The sequence below is a fragment of the Erinaceus europaeus genome, chromosome 1 (genome assembly GCF_950295315.1).
Source record: "Erinaceus europaeus chromosome 1, mEriEur2.1, whole genome shotgun sequence".
NCBI lineage: Eukaryota > Metazoa > Chordata > Mammalia > Eulipotyphla > Erinaceidae > Erinaceus > Erinaceus europaeus.
The window spans coordinates 49,140,512-49,161,185 of NC_080162.1; the positions used below are offsets into that span (position 1 = coordinate 49,140,512).

Here is a 20,674-nt window from a genome sequence, read left to right on the forward strand (position 1 = left end):
GGATTGTTTCACCACTTATGACGTTTCCCCTCTGTGGATGGGGGCTGGGTTCTTGAATCTGAATCTTTACACTTGGTAAAGTTCATGCTCAACTGGCCCTAAGAAAAAAGTATATCTATCCTTTTCTTTTTTCCTTCCTTCCTTCCTTCCTTCCTTCCTTCCTTCCTTCCTTCCTTCCTTCCTTCCTTCCTCCCTCCCTCCCTCCCTCCCTCCCTCCCTCCCTCCCTCCCTCCCTCCGTCTGTCTAATTATCTCCAGAGCACTGCTCAGCTCTGGCTTATGGTGGCGTTAGGAATTGAACTTGAGGCACCTTTGGTGTGTCAGGCTTGAAAAACTTTTGCATAGCTAGTATGTTGTCACCCCAGTCATGCTTTTACTTTTCTTCCTGGTGTCCTTTTTGATTTTTTTTTTTTTGTCTTTTGCAGTAGGATGTCAGCTCCACAAGGGCATGAATTGGTGTCTGTTTTGTTCATTGTTTTCTCCTCAGTGGCCAGAATAATGCTTGGCACAGAGTAGGTCCCCTGACTCCTCAGTGAATGTGTATGGAGCCAACCATGGGGTGAACTGTTTCAGAATTCAGAAATTGGGATTTTTTTTCATGAAATCTCCTGATCACCAAATGTCAATTTTATGCAAAACTTTTCAAACATGCTGAGGAAAAACAGGGCCGATCCTGGGACCCATCAGTCCAGAACAGCTGCCACATTGGGTTTATGTCAGAGGTGCTTTTTGCAGAATGACTGCCTAGGGTGGAGCCTTGGGGCTCCACAGAGTCTCCGGAGTCGCTCAGGCCTCCTACATCTGTGGGTGTTGCAGCTGCTGCCCACCATCAGTGTGAGGGACCACCCCTCCCCTCAACGCACAGTCTGCTTGCTACCTCTGCCTCCTTGGGAATTTGAGCAGAGGAGATAGACTCCAACTTAGTCTAATACCATCCTCTGAGCAAGTGTGGAGAGTGGATGGGTGCTGAGGGTGGAGGTGGGGACACCAGAGGGTTTTGATTTCCCTGGTCCCAGCAGGAGATGACTGAGTGAGGGGCTGTGGCTGTGAAGGCAGGTTGCATTTTTATCAGATTTGCCATTTCATATACTTGCCCATTTCCAGGTGGATTTTTAAAATTGATTTGCCACACAGAATTAGTGACTCTACTATTGCCATGAATTTTATTTTTTATCTACCTTATCTATTTATTTATTTTTGGTTGGTCATCTTCACAGATCTAGACTGACTGTTCTTTCTTTTTTTTCTTTAAAGATATAGACAGAGGGGCTGGGGTAGGGCTTGGGTAACTGAGACCACAGCCTGGGAGCTTCCTCCAGTGCACTGAGACTCAGGCTCGAACCTGAGTTGTGCACTAGCGAAGTGAGCTGTTTTGCTGACTCTGCATTTAACTTTCTGTATACTTTTGGATAAGTGAGCTGTCCCTTTTGTCATCTCTTTGGATTTTTCCTCTGACCTTGAGGTTATGAAATGAGCTCCTCACCTACTGGAGACTTGACATTGTCACCATCTAGCTGAGAAGGCACAGGAAGTCAGAGGTGTCTTCACCGCCCTGTGGCTCTAGCTCCAGCCCTCCCCTAACCACAGTACCCACTCTCCATCCTGCCTCCCCAGCAGCCTGACACCTTGCCCACAGCTACTCCAGCTCCCCAAAACTACACCAGCCCTAGCTGAGGCTCTTTCCTGTGTGGTGAACAATAATAATCTGGGGGATGCTCAGGGAGCAGAGTGTCCTTCCCTCAGGGTGTGTGTGGAGGTACTCTCACCTTTTCCTTTCAGAGGTAAATTTCAGATTCCTCCTCTTCCAAGGAGCCATAGACCTCTCTGATCCTGCGAGTCTTGACTATATTCTGCTTTCTGTCACTGTGTGTGAGATTCTAGCCCCACTTTTTCTTAGCTGTGTGCCCAAGAACAAGTGGCTAAACCTTACCTCCATTTCTGTTTCCCCACCTGTAAAACAGGGATGGTTGTTGCCTCCTGGTTTGCTGCAATGCTTAACTGACACAGTGCAGGAAAGAGCCAGGAGAACGCTTGATGTTACCAGGCAGATTGTCAGTTAGCTACTCTAATATTGCAATACATTTTATTTTTATTATGCTCAGCTCCTGAAGTTATTAGTATTGCCTCTTTGAGAAGTGATTTAATGTCCTTCTGTTAAATAATGCCTTAGGCATGGATTACTGTGAAGAATAAAAAATTACATTTGTAAAGTGCTTAAATACCTAGTAGATTTTTTTTTTTTTTTTTTTAGAATTTATTTACTTATTCATGAGAAAGATAGGAGAGAGACTGAACCAGACATCACTCTGGTATATGTGCTGCTGGGGACTGAACTCAGGGGATTGAGAGTCCAATGTTTTATCCACTGCACCACCTCCCGGACCACATGTTGGCTTTTTTAAATTTTATTTTTAAAAATTTTATTTATTTTGGATAGAGGCAGAGTGAAATTAAGGGGGAATGGGGAAGTAGAGGGAGGGAAGGAGGGAGGGAGGGAGAAAGCAGGGGTGGAGAGACACCTGTAGCTCTGTTTGACTGCTGGGGAAGCTTTACCCCTTGCAAGTGGGGACTGAAGGCTTGAACGTGGATCTTTGCCTGCTGTAATGTAACCAGATGTGCCAGTGCCTGCCCCCAATGTTTGCTCTTTTAAAGATGATGTTAAAATTACATATCAGTAAGAATTTCTTTTTATTATTATTATTATTTTATTTATAAAATGGAAACATTGACAAGACCATAGAATAAGAGGGGTACATTTCTACAAATTCCCACCCATAGAGCTTCATATCCAACCCCCTCCCTTGATAGCTTTCCTATTCTTTATCCCTCTGGGAGTATGGACCCAGGATCGTTGTGGGGTACAGAAGGTGGGAAGTCTGGCTTTTTTAACTGCTTCTCCACTGAATGTGGGTGTTGGCAGGTCGATCCATACTCCCAGCCTGTCTCTCTCTTTCCCTAGTGGGACAGAGATCTGGGGAGGCAGGGCTCCAAGACACATGATGGGGTCCTTTGCCCAAGGAAGTTGGGTTGGCATCATCAGTAAAAATTTCATATGAGGGAAGGTGGGAGGGAGGGAAAGAAGGAGGTTGAAAGAGAGAAGAGAGAAGCCAGAACACAACTCTGGCCCATACTTTGCTAGAGATTGAATCAGGAACCTCAAGACAAATAGGTTCCTTAGTTCTACCAGTTAAACCTTTTCTTTAGCCATAGTGCTTACTTAAGTTTTTATTTTTTATTTAAGAAAGGAGACATTAACAAAACCATAGGATAGGAGGGGTACAGCTCCACACAATTCCTACCACCCAATCTCCATATCCCATCCCCTCCCCATTAGCTTTCCCATTCTCTATCCTTCTGGGATTATGGACCCAGGGTTTTTGTGGGTTGCAGAGGGTGGAAGGTCTGGCTTCTGTAATTGCTTCCCTGCTGAATATGGGTGTTGACTGGTAGTTCCATACTCCCAGACTGCCTCTCTCTTTCCCTAGTAGGGTGGGGCTCTGGGGAAGCAGAGCTCCAGGATACATTGGTGGGGTCTTTAGTCCAGGGAAGCCTGGCCAGCATCCTGATGGCATCTGGAACCTGGTGGCTGAAAAGAGAGTTAACCTACAAAGCCAAACAAATTGTAGAGCAATCATGGACCTAAAGGTTGGAATAGTGGAGAGGAAGTGTTGGGGGGGGGGTGTTACTCACTGCAAACTCAGTGTACTTCTGCTTTCAGGTATATATTTTGCACTTGTTTATGGATATATGTGAACATAAGCTCTCTCTCACAGAACCTGGTGTATATCTAGGTTTTGGGACTTTGTTAGGAAGTGAACCACCTGGGATGGAATTAGAGAATACTATGAAATTTTAAATTGCCTCAATCTGGAGTCAGGGAAGACAACATAATGATTATGCAAAATAACTTTTATACTTGAGGCTCCAAAGTTCCAGGTTCAGTCCCCAGCACCAACATAAACCAGAGCTGAACAGTGCTCTGGTTTATAAGCAAACAAACAACTTCTTTGGCCCAGTATTAATGACAGTACAGTGGATTACTTTTGGCTACTATTTAAATGAGATATTTTGTTTTATGCCTTTATTAACAATCACTCTTTGATCTTGAATTTTAGGTACTTCTTAACATTAATAGTTACAGTAGTGTTACTATTTAAAATCTGATGTTTATTCTCTAGCTTTTTACATGAGAGTTTGGGTTTATTGCTAAATTTTGACATCTTTCTGCCATCTTTTTAATTTGTGTTTATGCTCATTCTATCATGCCTATTTTTCTTCCTTTTCTTATTCTACTTTGGGGTACTTGTAATTAAATTAATTAATTAATTAGTTTATTTAATCAGAGCAGAACTCAACTCTGACTTGTGGTTGTGCAGGGGATAGGACCTGGGACCTGGAGAAGCAGGCATGAAAATTGCTTGAATAATCATTACACTATCTTCCTTTTCCTGTTTGTTTCTACCGCCACCATCATCACCCCCTCTCTCAGAGAGAAATGTCTCTGCAGAGCCTGGTGGTGGCTCTGCAGTACAGGGGCTGCTGACTCTTTCAGTGTGTGGTCATGCCAGGGTCTCCTCTGGAAGTTGGATATGGAACCTCTGAATTTTAGAACACCATGATATCCATAGAGACCCACTAAACCAAGGCAACACACATAGTTGTCTGCAAGGTGGGTGCAGGACATGAGTAAATAGAATGTGACTCAGTGGTGTGGATGGGGGGGGCAGTGACAGACTGTGAAGCACATGTCCCATTCAGGCTAGCCAGTTGTTATTACTAGATGGAATTGTAGGACCTGGGTGACCAAAGCTTTCTGCTTTGCTGAGAAGCTGACAATAGTGTTTTGGTGGTGGGGCTCAGTTTGTGTCCTGGGCTCTGATCCATTTCCTGCAGTTTATAAGCAGGGAACTCAAGCTCAGAGAGGGGAGCTGACCCATATGTCACATAGCACATCCTCCACCCTCATCCTGGTCACAATGAACACTTCCTGCCGTCTCCCCTTACATCTCCAAGTGGAAAGGTAGAGTTTTAGGGTCTGTAGGCATTACCCGCACCCTCCCACCCCAGACCGCTAATCCATGGGAATGGTTTTCTAAGACATGTGGCGGGTAGGAGCTGGCATTGTTGAAATTGAAAAGATTTGCATAAAAGCTGCATATAGCTTGCATACATGGAGGTTGCTGTTGCTGGGCAGCTTTTCCGTTCTGGGTTTTCTTGGACTTTCAGATGTCTTTCACTTCTTGTTTTTCTTAAAGTGATGGCGGGTCTTGTCAAAACCTGTTCATTTGCCTTTGCTGTCACTCTAGTTTATAGCACAAAAAGATCCCAGTACTGCAGATCTAAGAAAGTATATGGTGGAAGAGAGTGCAGCCCTGCCTTCTAGGTTTAAATAATGGTGTTGAGGGCAGAGCCAACAAGTGGGTGCCAGACTCAGCCCCTGCTGGCTGAAGAGATCATGCATGGGCACTGGATTAGACAGGCTGCAGAGAGGGTGTGGTCTGTGTGATCTAGGTGGTAACTGCAGCCTCATGAGCTGCCCTTTTCTCCTTGTAGAGAGACAGCATGTCTTTCCTTCTCTGTGCCTCCTTTCAGGCCTCCACTGACCCTGGGTCACAGTGCATAAAGGGACTTGCCATTTCTTTCATCAACAAATCCAACTTTGTTTATACACTGCAGTTTTAGGAAGCCCATTGCTTATTCCAGGCTCTGGGCTCTGCCTCTGTTGTCGGCTTCATTCTCAGGAGACTCCCTTCTCATGGAAACTGTCAGGTGCTCAGATCTGTGCTGACCAACATGGAAAGAGAATACATTTCCCAAAGGCCATTTCACTCAAAGTTGGGTCATTTTGGCTCACATGTGTTTGATGTGGTAGCTGTGACTGGGAAGATGCAGTGCTCAGACTTCTCCCCCAGGCCCAGATTTCATAACGGGAGCTGGGTGAGATCCAAGCACCTTGGGACACAGTACCTCAGAGATGGCTGATGAGGTTGGTTTGGTGCCTGTCACATGCCTCTCTTCTTCCTTCCTTCCTTCCTTCCTTCCTTCCTTCCTTCCTTCCTTCCTTCCTTCCTTCCTTCCTTCCTTCCTTCCTTCCTTCCGTGTTGCTTTCACCCCTCTCCTTTCATCTGCAATCTCTGTTCTTCTCCTAGACTTTTTTGGTCTTCCACAGATGAGCAAGAAAGTAGGCGTTTACTGTCGTCATGTTCTGTCGCCCAGATTGGACAGGAATTTGGGGCCTAGTGTTCCAGGCTTTCCTCTCATGACCTCACTATGGGCAAGGACCACACACACCTTTGGGGGATGATGATGCTACTCAGTGTGATTGGAGGGAGTGAGGAAGATGAATTCTGTCACATGCGCTGGCTCCTCTGCTCTGACATCCTCTCTTCTAGGAAGTTCTCACCACAGGCCCCTCTCACATAACCACACTGGGTTCAGGCAAACGCATGTGGTGGATGCTGAGGAAAGGCCAGTGGCCTGGTGGGGGCTTCGGCTGCCAATTCAAGGGTGGCCCTGGGCACACCCCTCCCATCTTTGCCCTCTGGTTTTCTAAGGAATCCCCAGGGCCCTCCTCAGATATTTTGTGTTCAAAGAGCCTTCTTTTGGAGGTGTTCATTCCTACTGTTACAGTTCCTAGAAGGACCTGGAGACTTGATTAAGTACCTACCATGTCCTGTTTTCTCACTCTGTGTAAGAGGCTTTGCCAATCTGTCCTTGTTTGTAGACTGGATAATGATAGCAATAATTATAATAATTCCTACCTCAATGGAATGAGTTCAGATTTAACTGATTTAATAAATTTAAGTCTAGAAGAGTACTTGGCATTATAGTAAATACTCACATGCTTATTATTATGTTTATTAGTATGACTGTCACTTTCAGTGTGATTACCATTACACAGAAATAGTAAATATAAGTTACTATTATTATGGAGATAGTCATAGAGGATGGTATAATATTGTGCTTTTCCTATCTACCTAGACTTTTATTCATCCCTTTTGATCCCCACAACCTTAGGAAGTGATCAGTTTGATTTCACAGATGGGCATATTTGACTTCAAAGAGGTGAAGTCACCTTGCAAGATTGTAGTGCAGGGAGTGGTGGGGATTTGTCTTAAAGCACATCTTCTTCTCCTGGAGCCCATTATTTTTCTTTTAATTTTTTTTACTAGTGATTAATAATGTATAACAAGACTATAAGATAACAGGGGTATAACTCCATACAGTTCCCACCACCAGAGCTCTGTGTCCCATCCCCTCCATTGGAAGCTTCCTATTCTTTATCCCTCTCTAGGAGAATTGGCGGAGACTCCCCATGGGGTGCAGAAGCGGGGAGGTCTGGCTTCTATAACTGCTTCTTCATTGGACATGGGCGTTGGTAGGTCAATCCATACCCTCAGCCCGTTTCTGTCTTTCCTTAGTGGGGAAGGGCTCTGGAGAGATGAGGCTCTGGGACACATTGATGAGGTTGTCTGTGCTGCAGCCCATTGTTTTGACCCCTTAAGGGTTTCTATTTTTGTGCTTTGATAAGCCATTTGAGTTAGGATAGATCAAGTGTAGTTTTGAATTATTATCAATACCTCTAGTGAGGGGAAATTCACTACCTTATAAGGCAGTACACTATATGAGAAACCTCTAGTTGATGGACTAATAGATTAACTTGAACAAACAGTTGCTTCCTTCATGGGTCCACACTGGATTCTGTGAAGTCTTCTATATGGTATGGTTGACTTCTTAGTGATGTTGTCCTTTCAAGATGCTTAGCATGCAGCTCCGGATTCTTCTTCTTTAGACCAATCCTGGAAAGTTCATGTAGCTGTTCTACTGGAGATGTGGAGGCCAGGGTTTTCAACACTGTAGCCTACCACTTTTGGACTTGACACCGTTCCAGTGTAAGACTGTGTGTTCAGTTCTGAACTAGGCAGGAACTTCCTCACCTTAGACCATTGTCATGTTACACCTTTGTCAGTACAGTTCAAATTTCCGTTAGCTTCGAAGATGCCCACATTTTGTGCTTGTCTGGCACTGAGTGGGAGGCCCTTGTGTCTAGTGCATATCAGTGTATCAATAATGAATACAAAGGATGTAGTTACTCAAGAGGAAAGTGCTTTTATTTAAAAGTTTGTAAGCTCCAGTTCTGGAATCAGACTGATTAGCCTTAAATCTGCTGTGTGATTTCAGGCATGTGATCTAACCTCTCTGAAACTCAGTTCTTAGATCTGTCAGGTGAAAATAACAATTGGGAAGTGTGGGTTAAGAAAGCTAGACAGGAGAGTCAGCACTCACTGGCTATTTTTGATAGTGGTAACAGTTAACTTTTGACTGTGAACTCCTTGAAGGCTACCTTACTCTCTGTTCAGTTCCTAGGCCTAACGTAGCTGCTCACTGTGTATTTGATGAGTGAAAAATATATCCTCCTGTTCATGGAATTCTGCTCTGTGTTCCACTTGCCTCCACACCCCTTCCTTCTTGAAGCCTTCTGGTTACATTGCCCTTCCCTTTCATGATTTATCATGAATGCATTCATCACGTGGGGCTGTTTTCTGCAAAACCTCCCCCCCCCCCCAATAGGAGCACCTTTCTCACTCACTTTGCCAAACTATCAGAAAGCAGATTTCTCTTAAGCTCTCTCTCTGGCATATAATGGCGCTTAGCCAACAAACCCTCAGTGTCCGTCCAGATGTTGCAGAACATCTGGGCCACAGGACCATTAAGACTTGCTCTCTGGAGAAGAGGCTGTTCTTTTCCAGGCAGGACATAGATGAAATTTGTGGAGGGAGGATCTTCTTGGAGCTGGTTTTCTGCAGGGCATGCTCGGAACAGCCTGGCATGGCGGATTGCCACTGGCAGTGCCAGTTAACACGTGCTGCCATGTGGTGGCAGCAGGAATTTGAGATTGGCAGAGAAGGGGTGCCTTCCAGGTGTGTTCCTGACTGGCGGGCTTTTTTCCAAAACTATATTTTACCACTCTTCATGACCACAAGCATTGTCAGACAGTGGGCTCATATTCAGGCCTTTCCACTTATTTCTTTGAGGCCTGGGAGGCTCTACCTCTGTCCATCTGCCACCTTATCTGACAGATAAGATGAACCTGCTTCACCAGCACAAAGGAGAGGCTCAGTTGGCCTTGACTGCTGCCATCATCACCATCATGCTAACCAAAATGTGGTGGGTGACAGACCCATGGCCACCCAGGTACTGAAGGCAGAGCCAGCCCTTGAACCCACGTGTGACCATGCTCTTAATCACTATACCAGCCCATGGTCATAACTGATTATTGGGGGTGGGTGGGTGGGGCAGAGAGATGGAGAGACCCTGGAATCTCTGGGTGTGTCTAATCAGAATTAAAGAAGCTTATTTATTTCTGCCACATAGTCCTGCCATTTGAACACATGAATAATTCAAATTGAAGATCACCCCTGGCATCTCGAGTTCCTGTTAGTCACTTATTTCTCAGCTCCCCTCCTCATACTTACTATATAATTGAAGCCTTTGGATTAAGACTGGCCTAGCTTTTGGACAGTTCCAGCCTGTTTTTTTTAAAATATTTATTTATTTATTCCCTTTTGTTGCCCTTGTTATCTTACTGTTGTTATTGATGTCGTCGTTGTTGGATAGGACAGAGAGAAATGGAGAGAGGAGGGGAAGACAGAGAGGGGAAGAGAAAGACAGACACCTGCAGACCTGCTTCACTGCTTGTGAAGCGACTCCCCTGCTCGAACTGGGATCCTTACACCGGTCCTTGTGCTTTACACCACCTGCCTTAACCCGCTGCTCTACTGCCCGACTCCCTCCAGCCTGTTCTTATGTTGGCAAAGGTTGAGGGGGGGTTGGTAGTGGCAGAGGTATAAATGCTAGGGGAATGGGCACATGGATCGACACCTGCCCTGGAAGTAAACTTTACAAGTTCTGTCCCTGTGAAGGTGAGATGTCTTTTAAAAAATTTATTTATTTATTTATTTATTTATTTATTTATTATGGGGGGAGAGAAAGAGAGAGATGGATCGAACCTGAGCATTACTTTGGCAAATGCATGCTGGGGCTCAAACTCAAACCTCGTGCTTGAAAGTCCTGCGCTTTCTCTCCACTGTACCACCTTCCCTGGGCCATGAGGTGAGGCATTTTATACCCATTCAACAGATGAGAAAACCATGTCCGGAAGGTGGCAGTATCTGTGTCTGCCTCCTGATCTATCTGTCTCTCTCCGGGATGATGTTTCTCACTCCTATTTCTGTCTCTGCCCTAGGAGCTGGCCAAAAGGACCCCGGGTAAGCACCCAGATCACCCTGCAGTCCAGAGTGCCCTGCAGGCCATGAAGACCGTCTGCTCCAACATCAATGAAACCAAACGGCAGATGGAGAAACTAGAGGCTCTGGAACAGCTCCAATCCCACATCGAAGGCTGGGAGGTGTGTCTATGGTGGGGTTGGGGGATGTGGTTGCCAGGGAGGGGTGGGCTTCTGAGTTGGAGATGGCATAAGGGCATAGTGATAGGCTCAGATTGTGGCCTGGGTGCAAGATTTGGCTTGAAGTGTGTTCTGTTTGCCTGTATGGCATGTATGGAAACAAAAATAATCCAGATTTTGAGTTTCTTTTGGAAAAGCAGTGTCACTAAAGCACTGGGCCTCTGAAATCTCCAGTTTTCCTTAGTCTCCACCCCCATCTAACTCCTCAGTCATTAGTTTATTGCTTAAATGTTCATAGACTTTGTGTTTTCAACACTAAAGTCAAGGGTAGTATTTAAGGATTTAACTCCAGGAAAGCATTTTTGACTTTGCCGTTCATTTGCTGGTGACATTAAGCAGATGTCTTAAAATTAAGAGAATTAATTATTACCTTTTTTTTTTTTTTTTATGAGTGAGATACTAAAAGACTATTCTGCCATCCATAGGCTTCTGATTGTTTTGTCCTTGATGCTCTTATGTGATGTCATGTGTCAAAACTAGGGCCTTATGCATGTCAGGCGCAAATGCTACTGATGAGTCACTTCCTGTCCCCAAATACTTTAATTTCTCTAAACTTCAGTTTCCTCATCGATTCCTGGAACATACTAGGTACTCAGTCAATAGAACTTGGTATTGTCATCTTGATTAATTGGGGATGAGATCTTCCGATTGTGCTTAATTTATTTGTTTACTCCTTCTCATATCTTCAATAAATCATTAGAGATTTCCTAGAACTCTGTTGAATGAAATGGGAAAATCTGGATAAATTAAAAATATTAATATCACAGTTAATACAGTTGGAATAGAGATTAAGACCAAAGATGAAAGAAACACTCTCAAGCACAGATTGTTCTCTGAATCAGTTGCGCTGGAATTTCTGGCACTTGCTATGTTTGGGATTTCCAGTTCTTTTCTCTGTGTTGGGAAATTGTAAACGTGACTCTGTTGTTGAAGATTTGACTGAGATACCAGGGCCTGTGTTCAGGGAGGAGGTGGGTACTATGGGCTAGTGCTAGCCATGTGCATGACTTTTTCCAACGAGTCTTCCTGCTGAGCCCAGACGAAAGAACAAAGAACTTTGTCAGTCCACTTTGTAAGTCAGCTTTGGGGTATGATTAACCAAGATCGGATCCAGATGCTTGAGACTTTGGTGGCGGGGGGGGTGGGGGTGGGGGGAGATACACAGCTCACCTTCATGGTGGTCGTTTATTTAATTTTTAAGTTTTGTTTTGGTATAGCACAACCATGGCCATGTTGGGCATTCTGTAACAGATAACAGTTTCTTGGCTGCCAAGAGATAGCGCATGGGATATCTGTTTTGTTAATGGTACAGATTTAGCAGACTTTGTAGGGGACAGCTGAGACTACAGTCTAGTTGCACCTTGGCTGGTGATTTCTGGGATTATCACCTCAGGCAAATGGTATTCTGAACTTCCCCTTTCCCCTGTGGGGTAGAGACAGTGATGCCCCTGGAGGATCAATTCTGTAGTGTTCTTGCTTTGCTGGAAGCCCTGGGCTGGACTCCTGAGTCATTTTACCTCTTCCAGGTTTGAGTAAACCCTGCATTGCTTTCTGCTTAAAAAACATAGCTAGGTTTCTGTTTCCTGAAGCTGAAAGTTGCTTGATACTCAGTTGTGCCACTGAAGATGTGCTCTCCAAGGATTCTCATTTCAGTCTTGTGAAGTCAAAGTTCCAGTTTGCTTTTGGGCTTTCCCTCATGGTCGCATGATAATGAGCAATCTCAAGCATTTTGTGTTCCAAACAGGGAAAGAGGCATATTTTCAAGGCAGGGTGTGGGACCTCTCTTCCCCTGTGTAGGAAAATCTTTCCCAGAAGTCCCAGAGAGACTTTCTCTTTCATCTCAAAACAAGAGGGTCATCTTACCACTTTCAGCAAATGTTCTTACCTAATGTGTATCTAAAGTTGACACATTTACAAATCTGTTTAATCTTTGAGCTTCCTGGTAGCCAAAGTGAAAAGAGCAGAGCTCACAGGTGACTTCACATTTGTTGTCAAATAAAAGGAAGAAATGGAACAGTTCTTCTGGTGGGGGGTGGGGGGGGAGGGGGACACTATTTCCTGGCAAGAAACTAGAGAAGAAATTTCTCATGTGGGCCCTGGTAGAGGGTATTTCGCAAGCAATGTGACAATCAGAGCAGAAGTTATTTCCAGATGCCTTCTTCTGGTAAAGGGCTTAGGGAAGTAGAATTTTGGGTCTCTTTCAGTCTCTGAAAAATCTTTGAGAGTGGCCCTTATTGTCATAACTATTTATAATTGTGTTAGGAAATAAAACAACTCATAATAAGAATTGCTGGCAATTATTCAGCACCTATAACATGCTTCCAACACTAGGATGGAGGTGTTGTTCCTGTTTTACAGGTGAAGAAACTGAGGCATGGGACTTGGTTTTGAGGCCCAGCCCTATTACTTACAACTTGCTGTGCTGAAGGCAAATTTGTTTTGCTTGCTAGACTTCATCTCCTCTAGCTAGCTGGGTTCAATAATGACATCTTAAGGTGTCATTTTGAGGGTAAGGTGATGTGGGAAACAAATGTTCTTTGGAAAATGTTAGATGGTTTTCCTTGGAGGAGAAAGATTTTGAGTAGACTTTTGTTCACAATGTGACTTGGTCTAGGCAGAAGAAACAGTTCATTTTTATCATTCCCAGGGTTCCATTGCTCTGAGTTGATTTTTTTTTTCAGATAAAAAGAGAGAGGCAGAGACAGAGAAAAAGACACTGTACCACACAATTTTCCTTGAGGATGGTAGGGGCCAGGCTGAGACTTGGGTTGTATGCATGACAAATCACTGCACTATCTAGATGAGCTATTTTATTGGCCTAAAAATAAATAATTTTAACAGTGAAGCAGTGATCCTATAATCTTATAAACTTATTAAATTGCTAATAAAAATTGTAAACAAACAAACAAAACCAGTGAAGCTACTTGCAGTGTTTTCATGCCGTGAGTAGTCTTAACCTTAATGGATGATAGGACACTATGCAAATATCATGCTTGCAAATGCTCTTCTTGTTAATTTCTAATCTCGTTGTTTGACCTCTTGTCAATCTGATCAGATGGCTGACACCTCTCTCTTGGAATACAGCTGTCACGGACCTTGTTTTGGGGGAAGGAGTTTTTTTTTTTATTATTTTTTGGTGGTGATGGGGGACTGATTCTTTCTAAGCTACTTATTCTTTATAGTTGTGAGACTGGTTTAGTTGAAGCCAGATACATTAATGTATAAATCCTTTTTACTTAGCATGAGAAAGTGGCAGGGTTTCAGAATACTGTGGAAGTGAGTGAATAAACTGGCTCCCCCTGGAGGAGAGATTCCTGTGCCTCAGTTTCCTCATCTGAAAAGTCTGGTCCTTGTTGTGGTCTGTTGAAGCAGATCCAAAGACTCTGTATGGAGGAGGGAGGAGGGATTGAAAGGTGGTTGGGGACCCAGTGCATGATGGTGAAGGGAAGTGTCAGTTGGTGGTGGGTGTGGGGTGGGTGCTGACACGGGTCGTGGGGAGATAAGAAACTGTACTTATGTGACTACACTGCTTTGTAAACCATATATTCCCCTGCCCCCTCACTTTCAGGGTAGAGGGAGAAGTCTGGATAATGGCGGTCCTCTGAGTCATAAGAGGATTCAGAGTGTGAATATATGCAAAACACTTGGAACAGTTCTTTCTTCCTTGGCATAGAGTAAAGAAACAAATGTCAAGAGGATCTGGGGCAGCAAAATAGGATTACTACCTTTTTTTAAAAAAGAAAAAAAAAAGCAAATCTTTGGTTATAGTGCATGGCCAGTGAGGGGTGGCCCTCCTGCAGGAGGACATATCAGATGCACACCCATGAACTCTCATGTGAAGCTTATAATAATAGAGAAAGTTAGCAGATAGTGGTTTTTTATTTCATTTTCTCACCAGAGCACTGTTCAGCTCTGGCTTTTGGTGGTGCTGGCTATTGAACCTGGGGCCTTAGGCTTAGGCATGGAAGTCTTTTGCATTATCACTATGTTGTCTCCCCATAAGGACAGTGCTGTGCTGTGAGAATCAGATATCTTCCCAAGCACACAAGTATGCTTTCAGTTAATGGGTGCCTGTTTCTGTTTTGGGTTGCACAGTTTCTGTTTGCCTGAGACCCTAAGTTCATTCCTTTGAAGACAGAACTATGCTGTCTTTCTTGTTAGCTCTGGAAACCATAGTTTAAAACATCATCAGCTTCTTCCTTACCCATGAGAAGTCAGAACAGAAGAGTGAGGAAACAAAACTGTTTAAAGACCATAGATAAAAGTTCTCGTAGACTCTTTCCACCCTCCTTGGGGTGCCTTGTGCTGCCTGGGGGCTGTGTCCTCCCTCCTTTGGAGACTTCTGCTCTAGAAGAACACTTGCATAGAAATCTTGCTGTTATTTTGGGAGACACTGCTGGTTAGAAGAGGTTTGTCATTCAGAGAGGGAGACCAGCCTGTCTGGTTTTCAGTCCTAGCTTGGACTTTTACTTGCGGTTTGACCTTCACTGTCTGTGACTCAGTTCCTCATGTGTGAGCTGAGAGTTGCTACGAGGACAAACAGCCTGTGTGAGGTACTTAGGACAGTAGTTTGCTGGTGACAGCCTAGTGCCCATCATTTTCTCTCAGCATCACTACTTCAGTTTGATGGTGTCTCTATGCTATCTGCAGCAGGTCTCCAGTCTCTCAGATGGACACCTCAGTGCTCAGTGCTCAGTCTCTTCCACATGTCTCTTAGCACCATGTCTGATGTGGGTTCAAGGATGTTGGAGAGACTGAGGGCTGATGGGGATTCTCAGTATGGCTGGGTGGAAGGGGCATCCATTTTCTTAGTTGTTGAGTGTCTTGGCCAAGGCTAGAGAAGCAGTTCCAGCCTGGATATATATATCTCTATATATATTTTCATCAGGGTTATTGCTAGGACTCAGTGCCTACTGACAACAACTTTATTACTCCTTGTGGTCCTTTTTTTTTATTCCCCCATTATTATTATTGAGTTTTTTATTATTTTATTTGATAGGACAGAGAAGTCAAGAGAGAAAAAAGGGGAATATAGAGTGAGAGAAAGAAACCTGCAGCACTGCTTCCCCCTTGTAGGTGGGAAACTTATGTCCTTGCACAAGGTAATGTGTGCCCTCTACCAGATGTGCCACTGCCTGGCTCCTAGACTGGGTGTACTTTCTCTCTGAGGGCCTCTGAACTTGGCAGGAGGCTCAGGTATAGACCTCGTTGGCCTTGAGCTCTGAGCCTGACCAGGTACCAGATTCATATATAAGCAGCTAAAATCCCCCATTGGAGCCTAGGGGGCCTGGAGGTGGGCCTGAGTGATGAGTGAGGAGGCACAGATGTTGAGGAAGCATTGCACTGCTGTCTATGTTGAGCTGTCTCTCTGACCTTGATGGAGTCTCTTTACTCAGGAAATTACATTCCCCCTGAGTCCAGAGGCTCTTGGTTGTAGAAGTCCTGTCCTCACTGTAGCAGGCTCACTGCCTCATTGCGTGCTGTGCTGTGGGAATCAGATATCTGCCCAAGGCACACAAGTGTGATTTCTGTTAATGGGTACCTGTTCCTGTTTTGGGTTGGGTTGCCCAGTCTTTGGTTGCCTGAGACTTTATGTGGGTCCTAGACTGGTGGACCAGACCAAGAGGCTAGCTCTGCCCATTGGGACTGTGGGCACAAAGCACACAGCTGCATCAGCAGCTGTGGAGCTGTTTAGCGGACAGTAGGCAGTTAACAGGCAGCCGGAGTTCTGAGCTATCAAAACTCAGTTCTCCATACTAGGTCCCAGAAAATTACTAAGTCAGCAAATCTCACTGGGGTATGAGCTCCTTAATAGTTGCTGTTATTGAGTGTTTGGGGAAGCAGATTCTGCAAACAGTTCTCCCTCTTTCCCCCCAACATTTGTTTTCAGGCAGTGACAGCATCTCCTCTCTGTTTCTCCTTTCATCAAAATCTGCAAGTCTGTCAAATGAGCCTACCCCTAAACACTATTTTTGTGTGATAGTCCAGTTGGCTTCAGGCTTAAGTGTTAGGGCACCCTTTCACCCACCTACTGGTGGGGTTCACATTTGTATTATGATTTGTGAGTTTAGTGTCTGGTTGGCTAATGCAAGAAGAGAGAGATAGTGGCTTAAATGAGTTGAGAGGGGGTCGGACGGTAGCGCAGTGGGTTAAGCCGCACGTGGCGCAAAGCACAAGGACTGGCGCAAGGATCCCGGTTTGAGCCCCCGGCTCCCCACCTGCAGGGGAGTCACTTCACAGATGGTGAAGCAGGTCTGCAGGTGTCTTATCTTTCTCTCTCCCTCTCTCTGTCTTCCCCATCTCTCTCCATTTCTCTCTGTCCTATCCAATAACGAATGACATCAATAACAACAATAATAACCACAAGGCTACAACAACAAGGGCAGCAAAAGGGGGGGAAATGGCTACAGGAGCAGTGGATTCATGGTGCAGGCACTGAGCCCTAGCAATAACCCTGGAAGCAAAATAAATAAATAAATGAGTTGAGAGTATTTCTCTATAATCACTCAGGCTGAAGGAGGGGTCGTGCTGCTCTTTCCAGAACATTGCTCTTTGCTAGTGTATTTCACCACAATATCTTCTAGCCTGTGGCAAGGAGAGGGGGGTATTAGGGGAGCAATGTTCAATCAATGAAATAATGTGGAAATGCGCCCCCCTCCCACATACATAGTTCAGTTAGATGATCACACCTGGTGCAAGGGACTCTGGTAAATGGAGTGGTTGGGCAGCTGAAGCTCCATTCCTGTGATAAAAGAGGAGTGTGGATTTGGAGAACAATCAGAGGACTGTCTTAGTTGGCATTCTTTTCCCTCCAGACTTTCTTTTCTGCTTCATTTCTCTTAGTATTTTGGAATATCTCTGTCCCTGCCTTCATCTCTCAGAGCTCCAGATGGGAGTTGGACCTGTGTGGTTTGCAGCTTCCTATCGCTGCCCTAGCCTCCTAATCTTTGTCATCCTCCCAGGTTCCTTCTGATACCTTTTCTGCCCTGAACCTCAAGGTCACTTAGTGTCCTAGCCAGCCCATCACTTAGCCACCCACTGTAGCTTAGTGTCTAAGTTGCACTCTACTGTGACCAAGTAGAGTTTGGGAACTGTTCCCATCTTAACTCACATCCTTATCAGGAGTAAATGTTCTGCAGATTCTATTGCTAATGATGTTCTGTAGCATTTATTGAGCACTACTATGTGCCAGAGAGCATGGTAAGGTGCTGAGCAAAAGGTAGATAACATTGACGACTACTACTACTTCCTCTTCCTCCTCCTCTGCCTTCATCTCCTCCTCCTTCTCCCCCCTCCTCTTCAGGATTTATTTATTCATTGACATAGGAGAGAGGGAGAGAGAACCAGAACATCACTCTGGTACATGCAATGTCAAGGGCATCAACCTTAGGGCCTTATGCTTGAGAGTCCAGTGCTTATCCACTGTGCCGCTAGTGCTGACTTCTTGTGGCATTTTTGTGGGAGAGATAGGATAAGCCAAAAATGTAAATAAGGAAGAAGGGAAAGGCAAAAGAAAATAAACAATCCCAATCCCCAAATAAGACGTTAACCAAAACAGAACTAGATGCCGACTAGGCCTGTGTAGGTGGGAGGAGCCACTTGACTTCCATGAGCCCAGGTCTCTCTTTTATGAAATTATCCCCTTGATCTGCTCTACCCAGCAGGTTCTGGCACTCTCAGCAGGAGCAAACCACTGTCCATATTCTCTTTCTCTCTCTCTCTCTCTCTCTCTCTCTCTCTCATCTGCTGCTAGGTTTTTGTCTAGTGCATTTACTCTCTGGGGTATGAAGGAGATGGGGTGATTTCCTCTGAGGAGGGAGGAGAAAGGCAGGTGACCCTGGATTTGCCAGTTTACTCACTGTGTCCCCATCACTTTGCAAGGGCTCCAACCTCACAGACATCTGCACTCAGCTACTCCTGCAAGGGACTTTGCTGAAGATCTCCGCAGGCAACATCCAAGAGCGGGCCTTCTTCCTTTTTGACAACCTCCTTGTCTATTGCAAGAGGAAATCCAGGTGAGTTCCTGAGAGCACCAGAGGTGGGACTGCTAAGAGGCTGGCATCAGATTGAACCCTAACAGTGTTTTTTTTAATTTTTTTATTTATTTGTGGTGGTTGGTGATATTTTTTGTTAAGTGAATGAGTGGGTTGGTTGCATAGTCATATATATGTGAGGCTGATGGTGATGGAGGCCTGGAGATGAGTGGGTAGTCTGTTGGATGGGTGTGTTGAATGATGATTAGCTGATTGACAGTAGCTGGGTTGCTTGGAATCTGGTACAGAAAACTGAGCAGTTGGATGACTGAGTTGATGGATGGATGTGTGATTGGAGGAAGGAGAAGTTAACAGGTGAATGGGGCAGGTAGATGGAGGATTGCAGGCCCAAGTGGATGTTTCGCTGGCTGGCTGGGTAGGTATATTGGTGGGGTAGAGAGAGTCCTCCTGCTTTTCATTTCTCTTGCTTAGCAAGTAGAGGATGATATTCCTTGACCAATGGAACTATTTTTGAATGTGCCACACACCCCCCCCCCCCCCATTAACTTTGTCTTAGGCCTGAAATAGTGGCTTTCTTAGAGACTTCTTTATGTAAGACATGCTAAGGCTGAGAAAAGTCCAGACCCTGAACCATACTCTTACCATTCCTTCTAGCTTCCTTTGTGTTCTGTGCTTTTGAATGACTGTTTCTGAGACTCACATCTGCTGTCCTCCTAAGGCAATGGTGAGGAACAGAGTTCTTCATAGAATGAATTGTGTGTGTGTGTGTGTGTGTGTGTGTGTGTGTGTAGGAAGTGCCTTTCTTATCTTTGCTTTCTTTCTCTAGCCTAAACTAAAAAAAAACAAACAAAAACACAACAACAACAAAAACTTTTATTAGTGATAGAAGATAAAAGGGGTATAATTCTATACCATTTCCACCACCAGAATTCCACGTCCCCATCCTTTAATACTTTTAATAGTTCTCCGAAGGTCACAGGTGTGGGCTGACTTTGTATCTATAGCTATAATTTTTGCCACTTTTTCCTATGGTCCAAGTCACATCCACACCTACTACTACTTCTGAGTGTCCTTCCTTTCCCCACTTTTCTTTCCTCTCAGATAGGTGAAACAGTGCCTAATTTCCTCTGATATTTTTCAGATTCTCATTCTCTTTCCTTTCAGTGATGGTATAAAACCAAAGATTCCTGGTGACAAATGCTTCAGGTCCCAGTGGAATCAAAGTTCAGGGTCCTCTGGTCATCTTCCCCTATCTTTTCTCCCCTCTGGAAGAATGGACCAAAATTCTTTCTGGGGTACAGGTGAAAGGAGTTCTGGCATTAGTAATTGTTTCTACATTGGATATGGACATTGGAAGGTCTATCAATATCCCCAGCATGTTTCTATCTTTCCTTAATGGGGAAGGACTGTGGGGAAATGAGGTTCCAGGACCCATTGGTGAGGTCATCTGTCCAGGGAGGTCAGGATAGAATCATGGTAGCATCTGCAGCTTGGTGGCTAAAAGGCAGTAAGGTTTTAACAGCAGGAAAAATGTTTAATAAACGGGAACCAAAGAGTAGCAACAGAAGAGATGAGAATCGGGACCCTAGGGTGGAAGAAAACTAGGATGTCTATTTTAGGTTTGTTCCCAGGGGCCCATGACTTTAGTAATCTTTGCTTGAACTAAGTGGAGGTGGATTAGAAATATTGTCTGGGAGGATGGTGTCAGAGTTGAGAATAGAACTGGGTTATGGCAAAGAGTAGCTCCCAAACTTGAAAAAAAATGTACAAATACAATTAGCTGTTAACCACATCGATCTGACCCAGGGTCCATGTATATTCATATTTACCACAGGAGCCTGCATAACCTCTGGATCCCTATCAGTCAGAGCTCGAAGTCCTTGGTCACATCTGGGAACATCCCAGATTGCACTCATTTCAGGACCAGTCTTCCTTGAGTGGCAGAGTAGCATGACCCAGCCTCCCTTCAAGCAGTGGGCAGTCCCTACCATTGCTAGTTTATAGTGAGGGTAAGGGTCTGGAGAGGCCTACAAGAGGGCTCATGATGATGAAGTAAGCAGTGATGGTAAAAGAGGCTGATAGTATCAAGGGTTCCCTGATTAGGACTTAAGGTGATGAGGTTAGCCTGACCTTTTTGAGTCTCAGCTTTCTCTTCTGTGAAGTAGAGATGGTGACCCCTTATAATCATATTTACTTGAGATTGAAATTCTTGACAG

The 20,674-nt window shown here is 44.6% G+C and overlaps 1 protein-coding gene across 1 annotated transcript in view; it reads left to right on the forward strand.

Moving 5' to 3' along the window:
• PREX1 (phosphatidylinositol-3,4,5-trisphosphate dependent Rac exchange factor 1) overlaps window positions 1–20,674 on the forward strand; it is a 229,448-nt gene that overhangs the window by 131,982 nt on the left and 76,792 nt on the right. The window contains exons 6-7 of the mRNA XM_007526714.3: window positions 10,246–10,407; window positions 18,346–18,479. Of these exons, the coding sequence (XP_007526776.1) occupies window positions 10,246–10,407; window positions 18,346–18,479 (296 nt within the window). The remainder of the gene's footprint in view (window positions 1–10,245; window positions 10,408–18,345; window positions 18,480–20,674) is intronic.